Source organism: Chiloscyllium plagiosum, unplaced genomic scaffold, assembly GCF_037043375.1.
Source record: "Chiloscyllium plagiosum isolate Xiang-an unplaced genomic scaffold, Cpla_swu_hap1 HiC_scaffold_17, whole genome shotgun sequence".
Classification (NCBI taxonomy): Eukaryota; Metazoa; Chordata; class Chondrichthyes; order Orectolobiformes; family Hemiscylliidae; genus Chiloscyllium; species Chiloscyllium plagiosum.
The window spans coordinates 58,350,418-58,369,408 of record NW_028270155.1 but is presented as its reverse complement, the minus strand read 5'-3'; the positions used below and the strand labels follow the sequence as shown (position 1 = coordinate 58,369,408).

Below are 18,991 nucleotides of genomic sequence, written 5' to 3'. Positions count from 1 at the left end.
TTTCAGTACAGATTCCAGCGTCTGCAGTAATTTGCTTCTGTTAGGTGACAACATTATCTGATTCACTTGTCAGGGCAAATCTTTGATCAATCAGAGTCAACCAGCTTTGCTTAAGATTTGATCAATGACTGACCAGTAACTGCCAAGCTATGATTAATGCATTCTTCATGACAACACCCCTACCAATCAGAATCCACTTGCTAACTAACTGGGCTCTCTCCTTTCACAGAGTATAATTGTTGTTTTCCATTTACTTCGGTATTTGTTGCAAATTGTCCTGATGAATGCAAAGCAAAAAAACTTTGACAAAACTTTTTAATAATACCTAAATTTGGTCCTATCAACTGACTTCCTCCTTAGCTCTTGCACTGTTCACTTTCACACTGTTTGAATCAGGTTGGTTAAAGACATAAATGTTTACTTACCTCGTTCATTCATGTCTCTCAAATGCCTGGCTTCCCTCACTGAGATGTCATCAACTTCCCCTTCCATCACGTTTCCAAGTAAGAACATTTTGAATCTAAATGTCCACGAGCCAGTCTAATTAATGACAGATAACCCATTAAATATTCTGCTATAGCAACTAATAACCTATTTAGCGCACTATTTTGAGCAATTCAATAATGTATTTTAAATGGCTCTGCTGATTTGAGCCAAAGTCAGCTTTTGAACTGTTTCAAATCGATTGTTCTCAACTTATTAAATTGTGATTATTTTAGTGTTGAGATTCTGCTAACAATTAGGAGAGCGAGGTGGATGGTGAGATTTCCTCTTCTCTTGAAAAGAATATGCTGCTTGCTGTCTTTTTAATTTTACCTTCCACCATGTTACAGATGAAGTCACATGTAGGCCAATGTGTTTATGACGAGTGATGGAAATTGCATTGCCAGTGGTGAAATTCTCTCTCAGTAAGATAACGCTGGATTCTACTTATTACAACAATGCAAAATAGTTTCGGATTCATACTAACAGAAACCTGGCTGTTTGATTCAAATATTAAACTATCTAAACTACCTTCAGGCTATTAGCATCAGGCTATTAATACCTCTCACCGTTTCAGATTCACACCAGGTCCCCATTTATTTGTTTTCCTTGATCAGAAAGTGATAAAATTAAGTAGTAGAATTCATCTAGTCTCTGTAGATAGGTAATGGGCTGAAATTGGTAGCTGCAGTCTTAAAATGATCCGTGATAGCTGTAGTGTGTACATCCACAATATTTGACTTTTCTGGTTAAATCCTATGACGATTGGTAAAGTTACAGGCAGCCAATGTGATGAACAGACCTGGGCCCACAAGGAGTATATTCTTTTCACAATTTGGTTGTAGAAGAGACTGAAAGAAAAAGGAGTTTGGTACACACTGGAAGATAAATATTTAGATCACAGTATCTCAGTTTTTACATTATATGGAACCAGCAGTGAGTATAAATGTCAAGGTGAGATTGAAAGAGTCTTTCACTGATATCATTTCAATTTGCTATCTGCACATTAATTTATTATTTGCACTTGGATAATAAGCACTGAAATTATGCTTTTCAGGAATCTAACCGACAGATCTCTCTTGCCATGGTTTATTGCTAACAGATACTGCCTCAGGCAGGTGGCTTTCAAGATATATCAGACAACTTAAAAGCCGCACAATGTTATTGATAACTTCCATATTCCTGACATTATTACATCTTGTCACCAAGTTGTATGAGTTCAATTCCTGTCAGATACAAAATCCAAGGCCTCCCACCCCTCACTGCAACCCTACTTTTGCCTTGACACATAACAAGGTGCTAGCTCTGTGGTGGGGGTGAAGCCACATACAAATCCTGCGACAGAGGGATGAGGACCAATGGAATAGTGTTAAGAAAAAGGGCTGACCGGTTTGAACAGTAAAATGCTTGGTGCTTGGGAAAACTGCCAGCAAATCTGATGTCAGTATCAAGGGGTCTGTAGGAATGCAGCTCAAATTTGGCAAGAACATCTTGGAGCGAATTTAGAATGTGTCCTTTCCAAGATGTAACCAATTACATGAAAGCACTGAAACGGAAACAGAAATTACTGGAGAAATTCAAGCAGATCTGTCAGCGTCTGCAGAGAGGGAGTAGTGTTAACATTCCGGATCCAGTGACCCTTCTTCATGACATCAGTTGTGCACTCAATTGTGGTGCAGTGTCTGATGGCCAATACCTCAGTTTCCATTGTAGTACCAACAGTGGTCTGGGTTGTAGAGTATGGTATAGAGCAACCAGGGTCTCATTGATGAGGTGTTTAAACACTGCAGGAGTGGCAGCCTGGTGCAGAATCACTGTTGTGGAGGTAGTGGACATGCTTCAGGGTAGTGTTCTGAATGTTGTGACGAACCTGCTCCTCCAACAAATGTCCTTGGCTTTTATTTTCCCCAGGAAGGTCATAAAAGACGCAGACTCCCAAAAGTCTGGGTTTGAAGGGTTTCAGGGTTTGAAGGGTTTGATTATAGCTAACAGATACTGGCAGATGGCTTTGAAGTTTTAAAAAGCACACTTGTACAATGAAAAGGGAATGGCCAGTTCTCCCAGCTCAGCTTTTCTCTGGTTTGATTTGTTTTAGCAGTAGTGGGGGAAAAAGCTGCTGACCCTAAAAAAGCAGACTGATCTGCTTCTCTCTCTCACTTATTTCCTGTAAAACCCTGGGTTTGATTTTACCTTTTGTTCCAAGGGGTGTTTATGGAGATTGTTGCAAGTATTGGAACAGCATCATTAAGTTGGGATAATCTGTTGGGTTTTCTGATGGGTTGAATTATTCTGTATTCAACTCTCTTTTGTTTGAGTTTCATTCAGTAATCTTGTAAATAATTCTATTTTGTTTAAAACGAAGTGGTTTGACCAGCATCTTCTCTCCTGGAATATCCACATTGCACGTGCTTAAAACAACTAGCAAAGTTAGGGTCTGTGCTACCTTCTTGAAATGTTTTGAGGGGGTCTGGCCTGGTCCATAACAATGTGCTGACACTCCAGTCACACATGCAACAAGCACTAACCCTTGTGATTTATGGTACAACTTTGCATTTAGAGCCAGGTGCTGATAGTACCCTGCAACCATGGGATAGCTCAATATACTGGCCCTTTGCAATGTGCTCCCCTCTCCCTGCTCCTCTGACCTTTGTAATGCAGCAGTGCATGACAAACTGGGACGTTACAGATTTTGCCTGCTCCATCTGAAAGAATCCGAATGTGAAAAGATTCAGCTCCACTCTTATTACATAGTTCACATTGCTGTGAGGCTGCTGGTCTGATTGAAGAGGTGGCACAGTTCCATGAGCACCTCCTTGGACAACCAACCTCCCTTCCTGGTCAAGGTCAAGGTCAGAGAAGAGCTTCTGCATGACTGTAGCTTGACTGCATGAAGGCTCTGTTCCTTCCCCCTCATGTGCTGCAGCCCAAGAGGATCTAACTATGGCACCCATGCGATGGCCTGATCAAAGCCCTTATCTGTCACAGTCCAGACCTTCCACTATAACAGCACCAACCCCTGTCAAGATCAACTCTTAACTCCATCAAGTGGTTTCACAGACTTGAAAGAGCCATCAGAAATTAGTCAGCAACTAATCTGCAAGTTATTGATGATCCTTTAATTAAATGCAGAGGGAAGTGAGGCTGGCTTCTTCCAGATTGCAGATGTAAGAGAGGGCATTGGCTCAAACAGCACAATCCAAATGGTTGCAGATCAGAGTTAGGTGCCGACTGAAGTCACAGTTGGTTTATTCTCTCTAGTCCCAGTGCATGTCCCTAATGTCCTTACCATGGTGGAGTTAGTACGGTTGAAGTGTTCGGGCTGTACAGACCTCATGCTTCCAGGTCAGAGCATTGACGTGACAGGCAGTAATGAACCTAAAGTTGTGGTTGTAATGGGTGGCAATGTGGCTCTGTGGTTAGCACTGCAGCCTCACAACATTAGGACCCGGTTCAATTCCAGCCTCTGGTGACTGTGTGGAGTTTGCACATTCTCCCCACGTCTGCGTGGGTTTCCTCCCACAGTCCAAAGGTGTGCAGGTCAGGTGGATTGGCCATGCTAAATTGTTGAGGAGAAAGTGAGGTCTGCAGATGCTGGAGATCAGAGATGGAAATGTGTTGCTGGAAAAGCGCAGCAGGTCAGGCAGCATCTAGGGAACAGGAGAATCGATGTTTCGGGCATTAGCCAAATTCCTGAAGAAGGGCTAATGCCCGAAACGTCGATTCTCCTGTTCCCTAGATGCTGCCTGACCTGCTGCGCTTTTCCAGCAACACATTTCCATGCTAAATTGTCCATAGTGTTAGGTGCATTAGTCAGAGGGTAATGGGTCTGGCAGGGTCCCTCTTCGGAGGGTCGGTGTGGACTTATTGGGCCGAAAGGCCTGTTTCCACACTGTAGGTCATTTAATCTAACCTAAAAAAAATTATAAGAGGGGAGAGATGTGGAGAAGTTTAGGGAGAGAAGTTCAGAGCTTAGGGACAAAGTAGAATGGCCATGGCTGCCAAAAGGAATTGGAATGCTGAAGAGGTTAAGAATCAGAGGAGAAAGGACATATGGTCTTACAATGATAGAATGGTTATGGCCCACAATAAGGCAATCCAGTCAATTGTATCCGTGCTGCCTCTTTTGAAAGATAGCTCAGCTGGTCCCATTGCCTACCCCCTAGTCCTGATCCCCTAATCCTTACTCCCTGGTCCTGCAAATGTTTTCCCATTAGGTGCTTGTCCAATTCATTTTAGTAAAGCTGCAATTCAATCAACCTCCAGCACACTCTCTGGCAGTGAATTCCAGGTCAGAGCCAGACACTGTGTTAAAAAGAAAGCATTTCCTTATGTCTCCAATTCGGGTTCCTTTGCCAATTACCTTTTAAATCTTGGTTCTCAACCTTCTGCCAGTGGGAGCCACTTCCATCTGTACTCTGACTGGACTACCTCATGATTTTGAAGATCTCTATTGAATCTACTCTTTACAGAAAACATGGTTATGAGATTAGCCTCAGCTTCTCCAGTCAACCTGGGTGACTCACACCCTGGGATCATTCTTATGAAGCTTTACTGAACTCTCTATATTTCCTTCATGTCATTTCTGAGGTATGTGCCCAGAGGTGGAGAAAAGCCATTCACTGACTGAGTAGTTACTGTGTGGAATGCAGTGCCTGGTGGAAGTAGCTTCAATTGGGGGAGGTAGCTTCAATTGGGGGAGGTAGCTTCAATTGAGACCTTTAGGAGGGCATTGGATGGTACTTAAATGGAAACAATGTGCAGGCTTACTGGGAAAAGGCAGGTGGTGGCTCTAAGTTAAAATACTCAGAGCCAGTGTTTAACATGATGGGCTGAATGTCTCCTCCTGTGTCATAACAATTCTGTGATTCTGAGTATGACACTACTTTTAGTAAATACTTGATGGCTTGTTTTAATTAGTCTACACCTATCTTCCCTCCTGTTCATTTTGTCCTAGATTATCATTTCCAAATGTTTTCCCCCACTATCAAACTAAACTGGCTAGACTGCACTTACTGGACTTTGCCCACTTTTTTGGCCAAGGGCATAATACTTACAATTTTACTGATTTCATACACATGCAAGACTCTGAGGAGGTTTGGAAGATTATGCCTGTGTCTCCACAATTTCCTCTTTTACTTCCCTAAACTTTCTTAAATTAGTCCCATTTAGCTTTGGTGACTTAAGTACAGCTAGCATTTCTAATCCCACTTGCATATCAATTTATAGCCCATCCAGTGTCTAAACCACCACCTCTTTTGCTACGAATTCAATAGTATCTTTTTATTTGGTAAAGACAGATCCGAGGTTCAAACATAATATCTCTGGCATTTCCTCATCCTCCATCTTTATGGTCCCTAACTGGTCCCATCGACTTTACGAACCGTTTTATATTCCCATCAATGAGTTTTGAGTTGCCTTTTAGCTTAACTGCTATCACCTCCTCATACTCTCTCTTTGCCTCTCTTGTTCACTCTTCTCCTCGAGCTTTTTGAATGCAGTTTGGTTTTCATTCATATTTTCCACATAATGAGCTCCCTATTTCTGATTCCTCTTGCGCTATATCTGTTTCACCATCTAGTGAATTCTGGCTTTACTTGTCCCACCTTGTGGGAGTCTCAGTGGGTTGTAGGGCTTGTGGTGGCTATAGAGACATGGAGTAGTGAGCCCATGAAAGGTTTTGCAAATGTTGCTGAATGAGGAGCCATTTTAGATCTGCAAGCACGTGTGGATTCTGAGAGTTAGGATATGGACAGCTGGGCTTTGGATGAACTCAAGATCAGAGAGGGTGGAAATGAGGAACTATCCATGAGAGCAGTGTCAAGGTCAGGAATGCATGGATAACCCAAATAGCATCACTTATACACTTCAGAAAAAGATGAATGGCTCCCACATACTCTGTATCTGCCATTAGCAGAATTTCTGAAGTGTCTCCATGGTGCTACCTTGCCTTTTTCGGCACTGTGATGTGGGTTGCTGTTTTCATTCGTTTTGCTGAACAGTTCAGTTTTATTGTTGATATTGTTTGGGCCTACCCCTGTTAGTACAGTACAAGACACAATCCTTTGACAAGCAGAGCTCTTCATAGAGGCCTTCGGTTACCAACTCTTATTCCCCAAATTTCTCATAACTGGCAGCCAGGCAAAGCAGATGCTATTGTATTCAATTAGACTAATAAGAAATACTTTTCTGAGTCTGAAGACATCCACTTGACCGAAGTCTGACTGCTGGATACTGTTACCTGTGGCGCTGTGATTATTTTGATAAAACTCCACTGCTTGTGGATTGATGCCAAGATGTTTTTGCACTGGATGCATTGTGCAACATCACACCAACTGCTGCAACCACTAAATTCTATCAATTCCTATTTGCATGTGGCAGCTGACTTCAGAATGGCTGCTCCACAGATGACACTTCATTACAAGTGAAGTGTAAATCTGCAGGACAAGCAAAGATGTTAGGGTGGGGGAAAGTGTTATCTGTTAGTCTGCACCTTCAGGAATGACATTGACTTCACTGCGTGAGGAAGGACAATCATTCCAGCGTATAGGTTGCAGCAGTATTCCCGGCACTGACTCACACTTGCCAGAAATAAAATATGTCAAAGCATGACTGACACACCTGCCACACAGATGTTCCACAGCTGTAACAAAGTTTAGTATATTCAGGGACTATTTACCTCCTAAACCTCCCCAGGGAGGCTGTGGAATATAAATAGAATCTCACGCCCGGTACTGATGGGCTGTGATTTAAGCAAATAATTGCAAAATTGGTTACAGCTACACTCCCTATAAATTACTTGGGGCCCCGTTCCATACTTGAAAGGATACTGTGTGTAATCATCAGGATGCATTGTTCTTTCAGTGTGACAATTGCTTACTATACAGAGATTCTCAACATTCGTAGGAACTTCGAAAAGATTTGGGATAAAATTAATATGCTTTTGACAGGTAGGAAAGTCTAACAGGAGAAAAGGATGTAAAAGTCACTCTGTATCAATTTACACAGATGAAGAACTCTCACTTGAAACAGTGATCTATCATTTCCGTTCCAATACTACTTTGTTTCAACATGTTTTATATTTACCTTTTTCTTGGTTTGACTGGTTAATTTATCTTAAAAGATGATTAATCTGTTAATTTCATTTGAGGAGTTTTGGTTGAAAGAAATTCTTTAGGAGATTCATGAGTTTGGACAGACCTTCAGGGAGGTATCAGTAAATTGACATCTTAATGTGTCAATTCTGCTGTTCTGTATGTTGAAATACACAGAATCTCTTGAATGGGATAATCATTTGAGAAATGAATGAAATTAAACAGAGTATGTTGAAGTCTTACCCCAGGTTTTGAAATCCTCATGCATTGACAACTTTTTATAGCAGCAGTAACATCCATGTGTTACTTCTTGTAAAGGTATGCCACTCTCAATCATTCTTAAGCCAGTTAGCTCTTTCCTTCTGAAAAGTGCTCATGGTAATACCACATCTTGAAGCAGTGTCCAACTGACAAACACTATCTAAAATATTTCTCTGCTAGTGGGAACACTCTATGAACACACTCAATTTTCAGATGTGTGAGAGACTTGGGGTTACCTGCTCAACTGTTGAAGTAATGCTATTCAATATTGTGTCAGTCTTTTAGCCCATTTTCAGACTGACTTGATGCCAGCACGTGAAATGTTAGTGGCTGTAGGCCATTCAGTCCTTTTGAGGCTGCTGTGCATTTCATTAAGAACCTTCTGACTCTTCTTCAGGAATTTCTCCCTACAGATGCTGTCAGGCCTGCTGAGTTTCTCCAGCATTGTCTGTGTTTGCCTCAGATTTTAACCATCTGCAATACTTTGCTTTCATTTCCTGTTTTAAAATGTTTCCTGTCGCAAATAGACCAGAGACACTATTGACCAAACATTTACTTTTGTCAGCAACTTGTACTTACCGAATAGAAACGTGACTACAACTTAAGACAAAAAAAAACACGACAGTTGGGTTACCCAATCTGTTAAATTGTCCTTTTAAGTAGACAGTCAGTTCTCCAGAATCAGTCCAAATGATTTAATTCTGGTCTTTTCCTTTCTCAGCCTGGAAACCTAACACCAGAATTGTCTTTTACTGTGAAATGTTCTCTGGGTACTTCTTCGTTCCAACTAAAGCTAGAGAAATCTTCCAGGTTTGTTTTAACTCCCTCGTAATTTGGTCTCCATATTTGGAATGTGAGCTGCCATCCACATCCTTGCATGGTGAGCTATAATGGCAAGCTGTTAGTAACTGCTGGTTCTGTCCCAGATACTAGCTAATTGAAACTGTTGGTGACATTGTTGAGGAGAGCACACAATCCAGTATCACAATTAATCCCTTTGTACTCATCCCACCTGAAAGCACAAGAGCATGGCAAGTTGTGTTGGGGTCAGTTAGCTCAGTTGACTGAACAAATGGCTTGCAATGTACAGTGATGCTAACCGTGTGAGTTCAATTGCCACATGGGCTGATGTTACCACAAAGGCACTCCCCTTTTCAACCTTTCCCCTTGTCTATGGACTATGGTGACTTTGCCTTCTAGTTTTATAATGCATAAATCGTCATTGATTAGCCATCATTGAGACGACTGCTCTTTTTTTCATCTTAGATAATTTAAAACACAACTGTTCGCAAGCTGACTCCCTCAACATTTCTGTGGGGTTCTGGGCACTCGCTCTGTTTGCTATTAACACACAGATTGCTGCCATTTTCTCTGAGTGTAATTACATTGCACCTTTTTCCAAATAAAACAATCCAGCTCGCCCTGACCCCACCCCCTTTAATCTCAAATGATCCAATCACCCAGGCTTATTTCAGGCAGATAGCTGAACAGATCAAACGATCCATTCATTTACCTTACATTGAAGAAATGGTCCCTTCTGATTTTGACAACTTAATCTGCGATGTATCTATTGATCTACTGTAGATACTTGATGGAACATGGTGTTGCTGCATTCTCCATGAATTGATGCAGTCTGAAAAGTTGCTCAATCAGTTGCTGGGGCTTTCTCTTGAAATCTGTGTCCTGGTTTTCATGCCCTCTTGTTTAGCGGTTGGAGGCTCTCTTCCTGTGCGTGTCTATTCTTGTGACACTCCACACTCAGTTTATTGCTCTCTGTTGACTCTATTTCCAACTCTCAATGCCATTTGCACTTCTTCTTCTGTGTGGGTCATTTTCCAAACCTCAATAAGCCAAACACCTCTCAATGTATTGAAACCATTTGCTGTTTGGAAGCTGGATTCTGGATTCCTGGTCAGAGTGGAAGTGGCATCGACTTGGAAGTGAAATGGTGGTTACTGAGTGAAAGCTGAATATCTGAAAAGTCCTTTTCATCTTAAATTGCAAACGAAGCAAATATCACTGTGATGGACTCCTCTCCTATCAGAAACAAAAGTCAGCACGTTCTTTGTATTTAATTATGTGGCACTTGTTACTGTTGTTAACCAAACAGGCCTTTCATCCTCAGATTGAAAGGGTTGCTCCAAACTCTGCTTTTGTTTGAAATGGTTCCCTATGCAGCAGAAATCCTCAGTCTGTGGCACTGTGGTTTTGGGGAGATCAAACAAGTCATGTTGGCCCTCATTAAAACTGGTTTCAACTTATGGCGGTGACTAGTATCGAACAGATACTACAGCAAGGTGATTGGGCAGAATTTTCACCGCCTCCTGTGGGGATACGAATGGGGACAGAGGTGGGAAAATAGCGGGGAGACGCGTCAGGCTGACCTCTCTGGGCAGTCCTGCTGCTTGGAGCGTTCCCCAGGGAGATGCTGGAGATAAGGTCGTGAGAAATGTCAATAGGCATTACCCATTTGGCTCCTTGGGCCTGCCCCACCATTCACTGAGATCATGGTGGGTCTGACTGTGACCTTAACCTTTACTTTCCTGGCTCCTCCCCCACTACGTAACTACTGACTCTCTTGTGGCTCAAAAATCAGTGTTGAACACAATCGATGTCTCAAACTCCCCTGCTGTGTGACAAAGAGAATTTCAAAGACTCCTAGTCCCTCTGAGAGAGGAAAATCCTCCAAGTCCTCCTTATGATACATGGGAGACTCCTTACTTTTAGTGCTGCCTAGTTCCCAATTCCGCTACAAAGCGTACCATCTTCCCAACATCTACCCTTTATAGCCCCCTCAGAATCTTTTATTGTTTCAATAAAAGCACTTCTCACTCTTCTAATAATCAGACCCAATTTTCCTCCTAAGATGATCCCTTTGTCCCAGGAACCAGCTTAATGACCTTGTTTGGTTTGCTTCCAATGCCAGTATATTCCTCAAGTACAGAGAGAAAAACTGTCCATGAAACACTAGGTGTGGCCTTTATAATGCCCTGTGCACTACAGAGGCAGGTAGACAGTGAAGTAATTAAGGGCCATGTGAGAGGTGGTATTACCAGCTCACTGGCACTTTGGGTATACAACAGGCACCATGTGAAGAGGGCACCAACCTCATTGAGGTAGCTCTCGTGCAGCAGTTATTGGGACAATTAGGCACAGGGTCCCCCATCCCAAAATAAAGGGTCCTGGCCAGACCCAGTGCGTGATGTGGAGGGCTTCCCTTCCAATCCGAGACACCTCCGGCATCCAGAATCCCCAGCTTATTCTATTTAATTTTATCCTCAGAGAACACCTCCATGGTAAGTTTGCCTTGAAATCTCTTGACTGCGTCAGCAGTGTTCACCTCTTCCCTTAGGGCTATCCCAGGCTCCATTGCTGCAAGCCCTGTGATTGGGGAGCCACTTGGAAAATCGCCTGCGTCTGGGAATACTGCTGAGCAGTCTCACCACAAGCACCACCAGGCTTAGGGTCGCCATTTGGTCCCACTGCCTGAGGCCCACAGCCCACTACAAAATCCAATGCAATCAGTCTGACAATTTGACTAGAAAGTTCTTAGTAGATGAAACAAACAAATTATTTCATGCAGTCTTTAATTGGAATGGATGGCATTTAAAGGGATGAAGCAGTTTGCCATCATGAACTGTAGGAAACAGTTCATTTTCTTTGAATGCATACACCAAAACTTCATTCCTTTCATAGTTCTTTGTTCCTGCCCTGTAGAGCTTGATAAATCTGTGTGTTTTTCCATAATTAGCTCGATGCTGAACACTCCTTAGGTTTTCAGTATTTTTCCCTTGTTCCACTAAATATGTATTAAAGTATACAATATTTTATGTTTTCATTGCTCAATGATATGTGAAACCCAGGAGTACAAACCCCACAGATAAGTTGGATTGTGCACGCAAAATCAGATGGCACTTGCAAAAATAGGAAAACCTGTTATCCTGTGTAACATGATATGCCTTTGAAGTTTTGGCTGTGGACAGATTAACTGTGTAGCAAGACTTGGATCTCTGATTCCTTATAAGGCATAACTGAGCTATTTTTAGAGTTCTCTAGAATGATCGCAGTTTTTTCCTGTTAAAGTCCATTTTGAAAGTATTGGGTAATGCTGAATTTATCCATAACATTTATTATTGGCTTTTTGTTACCATTCCAGATCACAATCAGAATTCTCAAAAATGACCATTTAGAAAAGACGTGTTTTGAAGTTTATTTGTTCTTCCATATTTATACACACACAATTACAAAAATAAATGTGAAAGGTAGTTGAACTATTGTGGGATGGCAGAAATGCATAATCAACATGAAAATCCTGGGAAAATATCTGGTTTAGATCTGAAGTATTTATTTATTGCTTTGCTTTTCTTCGTTGCTTTTGTCTTGTTGTCCAGATGTCCTCCATAACATGTTGTTTCCTCCTTCTGTCCATCATTTATTGTTGCCTATATAAGCAGCCTTACTGAAAGGTTCCTCTCCACTCTCTTGTATGTAGATTCACGGCACATAAGGGACAAAACAACCTACTGGAAAGGAAACCTGGCAAAATGTCCAGTAAAAAGAATAGAGAGTTCCTGGCTCAGTCTGAAAAAAGTTTTTGATTTCAGAAATACAAAAATGCATTGTAGAAATTGACTCTTCAACTTTACTGGCAGAATTTTAATCTGCTCATAGAGTCATAGAGCCATACAATTCCTGAACAGACCCTTCAGTCGAACCAGTCCATGCTGAACATAATCCCAAACTAAACTATTACCAGGTACCTGCTTCTGGTCCATATCCCTCCAAACCTTTCCTATTCATGTACTTATCCAAATGTCTTGTAAACATTGTAATTGTGCCCCATTCACCACATCTTCAGGAAACCACTCTTTGTGTCAACAATTTGCCCCTCATGTCTTCTTAAAATCTCTCTCCTCCCATCTTAAAAATATGCCCCCTAAATCTTGAAATCCCCTATCCTAGGGAAAAGGCACCTACCATTAACCTTATCCATGCCCCTCATGTTTTTATAAATCTCTATAAGGTCTCCCCTCAACCTCCTCTGCTCCCAGTCTATCCAGCCTTTCTTCAGAACTCAAACCATCCATGCCCGACAACATTCTGGTAAATCTCTTCTGAACTCTCTCTTCAGATTGATAATATTCTTCCTATAACTGGGTGACCAGAACTGGACACAGTACTCCAGAAGAGGCCTCACTGATGTCCTATACAATCTCAACATGACTTCCCAACTCCTATGCTCAAAGAATTGAGCAATGTTCCCCTTCGCTTCCATGCAGAGGGCAGCCATTTTTAAGGGTTGGAAACATCTAATATTGGGTAAACTAGACTGTTGCTAGACTATTAAATTTTTTTTAATATCTGATGGCAACAAATTGCATTTATATTGCGTTGTGGGTGCAAAATGCTACCTCAAGGTGCTTCACAGGAGCATTATCAATTAAAACTATTTATTATTGTGACATTATGCAAAGCCAGCTGACTAAACGCTTGCTCAAAATGGTAGGTTGTAGGGAATGCCTTTCAAGGTGCAGAGGTTTAAAAAGGGATTGACAGTGCTTAGGACCTAAGCTGCTGAAAGGCATGGTCATTAATAGTGGAGCTGTAAAACCAGGCACAAGTCAGATCACATCTGTGAGTTAATTCCAGATAAATATAGAAAGTTAAAAGCTGGTGTCTTTTTACATTAATGGTGGCAAACTACCTAGATGCTGGTCTGCTTAGATATCAAAGTGTTTAGTTCTGTTTGTAAAATAATTCTATTGTTTTCACTCTGATTTGGGATTTGACAGCAAAAAGGTTACTGCAAGTTTGCCAGTTCCTCTGCTTATGAAGATTTCTGTCACCAGCTTAATGTGGTCTAGAGCTGACTGTGATTTCCTTTTACCCAGAATGCACTAAAGCACGAAGACGGTGAAGATGATGGACAGATGCCAAACGCACGTAGGGACCGGAGGAAGCTGACCCCAAATGGGGACGATGGACGGAAAAATAGGCGATCAGTAGGACAAAACATGGCTGAACTAGCAACCAGTCCAGTATCAGCAAGAGCACACAGCCCAACGCCAGGAAAAGTGAGTCCAAGCAGTCCTACCCAGTTTGATGTAAAGAATTCAAAGGTGATTTCCATTCAGTCAGCCCAAGCAACCACCCAAAGCCATTCTGCAACACCTTCACCCACACCAGTAACTCCTACATGTGATTTAAATTCACCATCTACAAACCAAGTGAAAGCTTCAACAGAGTAAGTTATAACATTGAATTTAATCTGTGTGATATTAACAAATGCTTTATGTTGGACACTAAGCGAGAGCTGGAATTTGGAATGGTGTTTTTCTGTGGCGTTATTAATGCAATTTTTCACTCTGTGAAGACAGTGATGAAGTCCAACAATAGCAAATACGTTAACAGCCCTATTTTTGCTGAGATGATTGAGTGAACTGAAGCATTTTCAGCATAACAAGTAACTGAATATTTTAAAAGCAAGTACTTCATTGGCTGCAAAGCATATTGGGATATCTCGAGGTCATAAAAACGTCTATGCATACAAGTTCTTTCATGCTTTCAGTGACTGGATGGCTGCTGGCCTTTGCTATGCAGCTGCTGGTTTGTAACTTTGCATTAATTGTACATTTTTCATACACATTCAGTTCTTTTTTAAAGAGAGGAATCTATTGATTGTCATTTGTATTATCATCAAAGAGGAATTCAATAAGTCTTTAATTTGTGGAATGATACATGGCGCTGCTGGCTTATGTCCCAAGTTGTATTTTATGAGCACCATCAGTGATGTAACCTGAGATCTTATGTCAGTACAAACATGTTTTTATCCCTGTTAATATTTTTGGTCCTCTGCCTTTTTAACCATAGCAAGCTATTGTTCTGTGATATCCAGCAGCAATGGTAGATTGGGTTCTGGCCCGATAGGTAAAATCTAAGGAATTAGGTACTTTCTTGTCATCCTATGTCAACTTGGCATTTTACAGCTGCCTCCATGCGCTTGATGCTTGTGCTGTTGCCCAGTGTTGAATCCAACCCATAAATGAAAAGCATGTGTATTTTATCCAGATGTGATAACTGGACTCGTCACCTTAAGGCATGACATGTAGAAACATTGACACTGCCCAGCTCATCCTTATAGCAGCACTGTGTCTGAGTGAAAGCCTGCTTAGCATTCCTGATTTTAAAGAGGATGATGAGGAATTAGCTCATAGCGAACCACAATTATTTGTGAGTTATTGAAGTGGGCATATTTTACCATGTTAGTACATAGATCACAAAAATAATGAAAGTCGGTTTTAGAAATTGTGTATCTGTAAAGCAGATGCAGTAACTGTCCAAACTTATTAAGGAAACAGAATGCAGGACACTGAAACAAGCACTTAAAAAACAAAACAGGCCTATAAATTGCTATAATAATGTACAAGGATTCCTAACTCCCCCAGCGGTCCAGCCAATTTATCCAACCAAGGTCTACAGATCAGAAAGACACCAAATTCAACATATGATCTATTGCGAGCATATGAATATTGTTGGGCGCAGATACTATCCAGCCTGTCTGACACAATTGTGGTGCTTGGTATATCAGCGTTTTACGCACTGTTCACCCCACCTGAATCCATTTGATCTTTTGAGTGAGGCAGTCAACTGAGCAAACCCTCAAGCCAAGTTCGGGTTGAAGAGAGTGGGTTTGGTAAGATCTGATTGCCCGTCCATGCAGACAATCCAAAGCGGTTCAGGAGATCTCTCTCTGACCGGGAATTTCCAGGATTAGTTTCCCTTCTGTAAGATGTGATCCAGTCCTTCCAGGAAGGAATCCAGCAAGTTGGCCTGCACCATGTGAGACAGCATCCTGCCCTGGAAGCTCATCGTCCTTTCTCTGGGAAAAGGGCGTCCTGGATAAACAGAAAGAAAGATTCATATTTATGTATTATATTTTATTGTCCGTCCCAAAGCATCTTCCACGCAATGAAATATTGTCTGAAGAGTAAGCACTGTCGTAATATACACGATGAAACAGCTAAGTTGTGCACAGCAAGCTCCCATTAATCACAATGTGAGAATGACCAGATGAACCAACTTTGTGATGATTGAGAGCTAATTATCAACTGGGATACTGAGCATAGCTCCCCTGCTGTTTTTTGAAATGGCCCCATGGGATTGTTTGTCTCTGATGAGTGAGCAGACGACACCTTTGCTTCATATCTCATCAAAAAGGCAGTATGTGTAACAGAGCAGCAAAGTGTCAGGCTGTGAGAACCCAGAACCTTCTAAAGAGAGCACGAGTGTTACCATCTGAACCAAGAATGAGATGAGTTGATCTAATCTTTCCATTCTTTCAAATTGTTATCTCCCAATTTATATATTTAGTCCAGATAATCAAGGTTAGTGAAGTTGAGTGAAGTTTATGAGAAACTATAGTGTCCTAACTCTATAGCCCATCTATTAACTGAGATGCTTTACACCAGTTGCCCTCAATGTCATTTCCAAAGCTTCACAAACACCTAACTTGTGAGGAGACTAAAACTCGGCATGTAATCCAAATATGCCCCGATCAACACCTTGTGCAAGGATAAACCAATATGCCTTGATCCCATGTCTTTGTCCAAATTAAACTTCATTTGCCAAGCCAGAAGTCCAATCCTTCAGTTCATCAGGATCCCCTTGAGGCAGGCAAGTGTCCTCTACAGTCCTATTACACACACAAATATTCCACACAATTTCCTCTGTGGATTTTCAAGTTGTTTCACCCAGCATCTACATCCCCAAATGATTAATAAAAATAGTAAAAGGTAACAATTAGCTCTTGGTCACTACTAGAGAGTAGTCTCCAAACAGATCTAAATCCATCTGTAAATTCATACTGCCTACATCCGGCTTGCCAGTTTTCAATCCAACCTTTTAATTTACTGCTAGTACCAAAGACTTTGGTCTTCTAATGTTTTGCCTAGCACATAGAGAAAAACTTTTGCAAGTCTATTGTATAACATCTTCAAACATCTACTGGGCATCCATTTTCTCCACTCTTCATATTGCTTAAAGAAAATACAACTTGATTTGTAAGTCATGATCTATTTCTGTGAAACCATGTTGGGTGTCCTCAACAAAGGGTAGGCAATGACCTTATCACCGAACCATTAAGGCAGAGACCGAGGTAGTGTTTTGGGGACTTAGTTTTGAATGCTACTCTGGAAGATGATGATCTACGTGTGACTCTAGACCTACCAATATGTGGCTGACTCTTAACTGCCATCTGGACAAGTTAGGGATGGGCAATAAACGCTGGCCTGACCTGTGTTGTTCACATTCTGTAAATGAATAAAAACAAAAAGTACCTTTCTAACCAAGTAACTGTGCATAGCTTCCCATATGAGGCTCTTTGCAATGAATTTGTCTTTCAGAGTGTTTCATCTCATTCTTAAAATTCTATTTATATTCTACATCAGTCTCATCATAACCTAGTGTGTGGCCTGACTAAACCACCCGAGATGAAGTCTCCAGCTGATGCTAGCAGTTAACTCACTACATTCGAGTCATGTCAAAGATTTGGTAGATCATATAACGTTCCATAACATGGGTCTTCTGTGACCTTTGACCCAATGACAGCAAAGTTTAAATTCCAGACTGTAGCAAAGTAGCAATTGTAATCAGATGACAGCTATGTTTAAGATTTTTCAAAAGGGATATTTTCTTTGAATTTAATGGCACCCCATAAAATAAAAGGTTAGAAAGGTAGAGTACATTTGCTGTCATTTGAAATGGATTCCCTGAAGGGGCTTTTAGAAACATTTTTATTTTCATTCATTCATGAGACATGGACGGATTTTGAAAGAACTGGCAAAAGGAAATTGAATACATATTTGAAAAGGAAAATTTTAGAGGGCTACAGGGTAAGAGATGAGGAATGAATGAATTGGATTATTTTTGTTTACAAAAAGACACAATGGGCTTGCTGTGTTGGGAAATTCTTTGACCATACGGAGACGGGACCTATTTTGTGCAATTTATATTGATTTGTATATGGAGGACTGATTAGTGCTGGAGGTGTTTTGAATGACTGGTGTTTCATTGTTGAACTGTTGTCCACTGTTTGTGGCTGATTCTTTACCATTTGTGAAGAACTCTGATTCCCTAATTTGCCAGTTTTCAATCCAGCTCTTTATTTTCCTGCTAAGATGTAGGTCTTGTAATCTCCTGCCTAGTAGATAGAGAAAGCTTTTGAAAGTCTGAAATTCCATGATCCTTCAGTGTGGAAGCAGGCCATTTGGCCCATCGGGTTCGCACTGACCCTCTGAAGAGTATCCCATCCAGACCCTATGCCTATAAACCTGCATTTCCCATGGCTAACCTACCTTCCTGCATATCCCTGGACTGTGGGAGGAAACCAGAGGAAGTCCTTGTAGACATGGGAAGAATGTGCAAGTATTACATTGACAGTCGCCCGAGTCTGGAATTGAACCCGGGACCTTGGTGCTGTGAGGCAGCAGTGCTGACCACTGTGTCACCATTCTGCCCACATTTACTGCCTATTTTATCATGTTAGCCTGTCTGCATGAACCATTCGAAAGCTAATATGAGAAAAAACATCCATTAAGAATGGCATTAACCGATAAATCTTGGTGTCCTACGAATTATTTAACGAGGATGAATTGAACATGAGTCACCACTTGTTGTAGATAGTAATACTGATTTACTGGAAATAAGTTGTCAAAACAGGCAATTTTGTTTCAAACTTCAAGCGACAATAAGTGTAAATATAACAAATAATACAAAAAAAACTCCCTGTCTATTAAAGAGAAACTTTGGCCTTCAAGCAACTTTTGAATGCATTCCTATACTATCTAATGCTTGATCCTTCATTTATAACTTTATCTACACTGTAAAATCTGGCTTTGTACTGAATGTTTCTGACTGAGACCCTAATGCCAGAAGATTATCCTGTCACATTGCTTGGTCCTAGCCAAAATGCCTATTGAAAGCAGTGCTGTGTCTGTTGAATCTATGTTTCGGGGGTAATTCACAAATAAAACATGAGGCAAGATTGGGAAGAGGCCCAAAGAGGTGAAAGGTCAGGAAACACAACAGAAAATCACTTACTTAAATAATCACGAAACAATTGTCTGACAAAATGACTTTAAAGAGACAGCCTTAAACTA

General features: G+C 41.1%; 1 protein-coding gene across 5 annotated transcripts in view; it reads left to right on the top strand.

Annotated features, from left to right (window-relative positions):
* fhod1 (formin homology 2 domain containing 1) overlaps positions 1 to 18,991 on the top strand; it is a 320,810-nt gene that overhangs the window by 221,318 nt on the left and 80,501 nt on the right. For all 5 annotated transcript variants that reach the window (XM_043707127.2, XM_043707126.2, XM_087995958.1 and 2 more), the window contains one exon: positions 13,727 to 14,079. In XM_043707127.2, the coding sequence (XP_043563062.2) occupies positions 13,727 to 14,079 (353 nt within the window). The remainder of the gene's footprint in view (positions 1 to 13,726; positions 14,080 to 18,991) is intronic.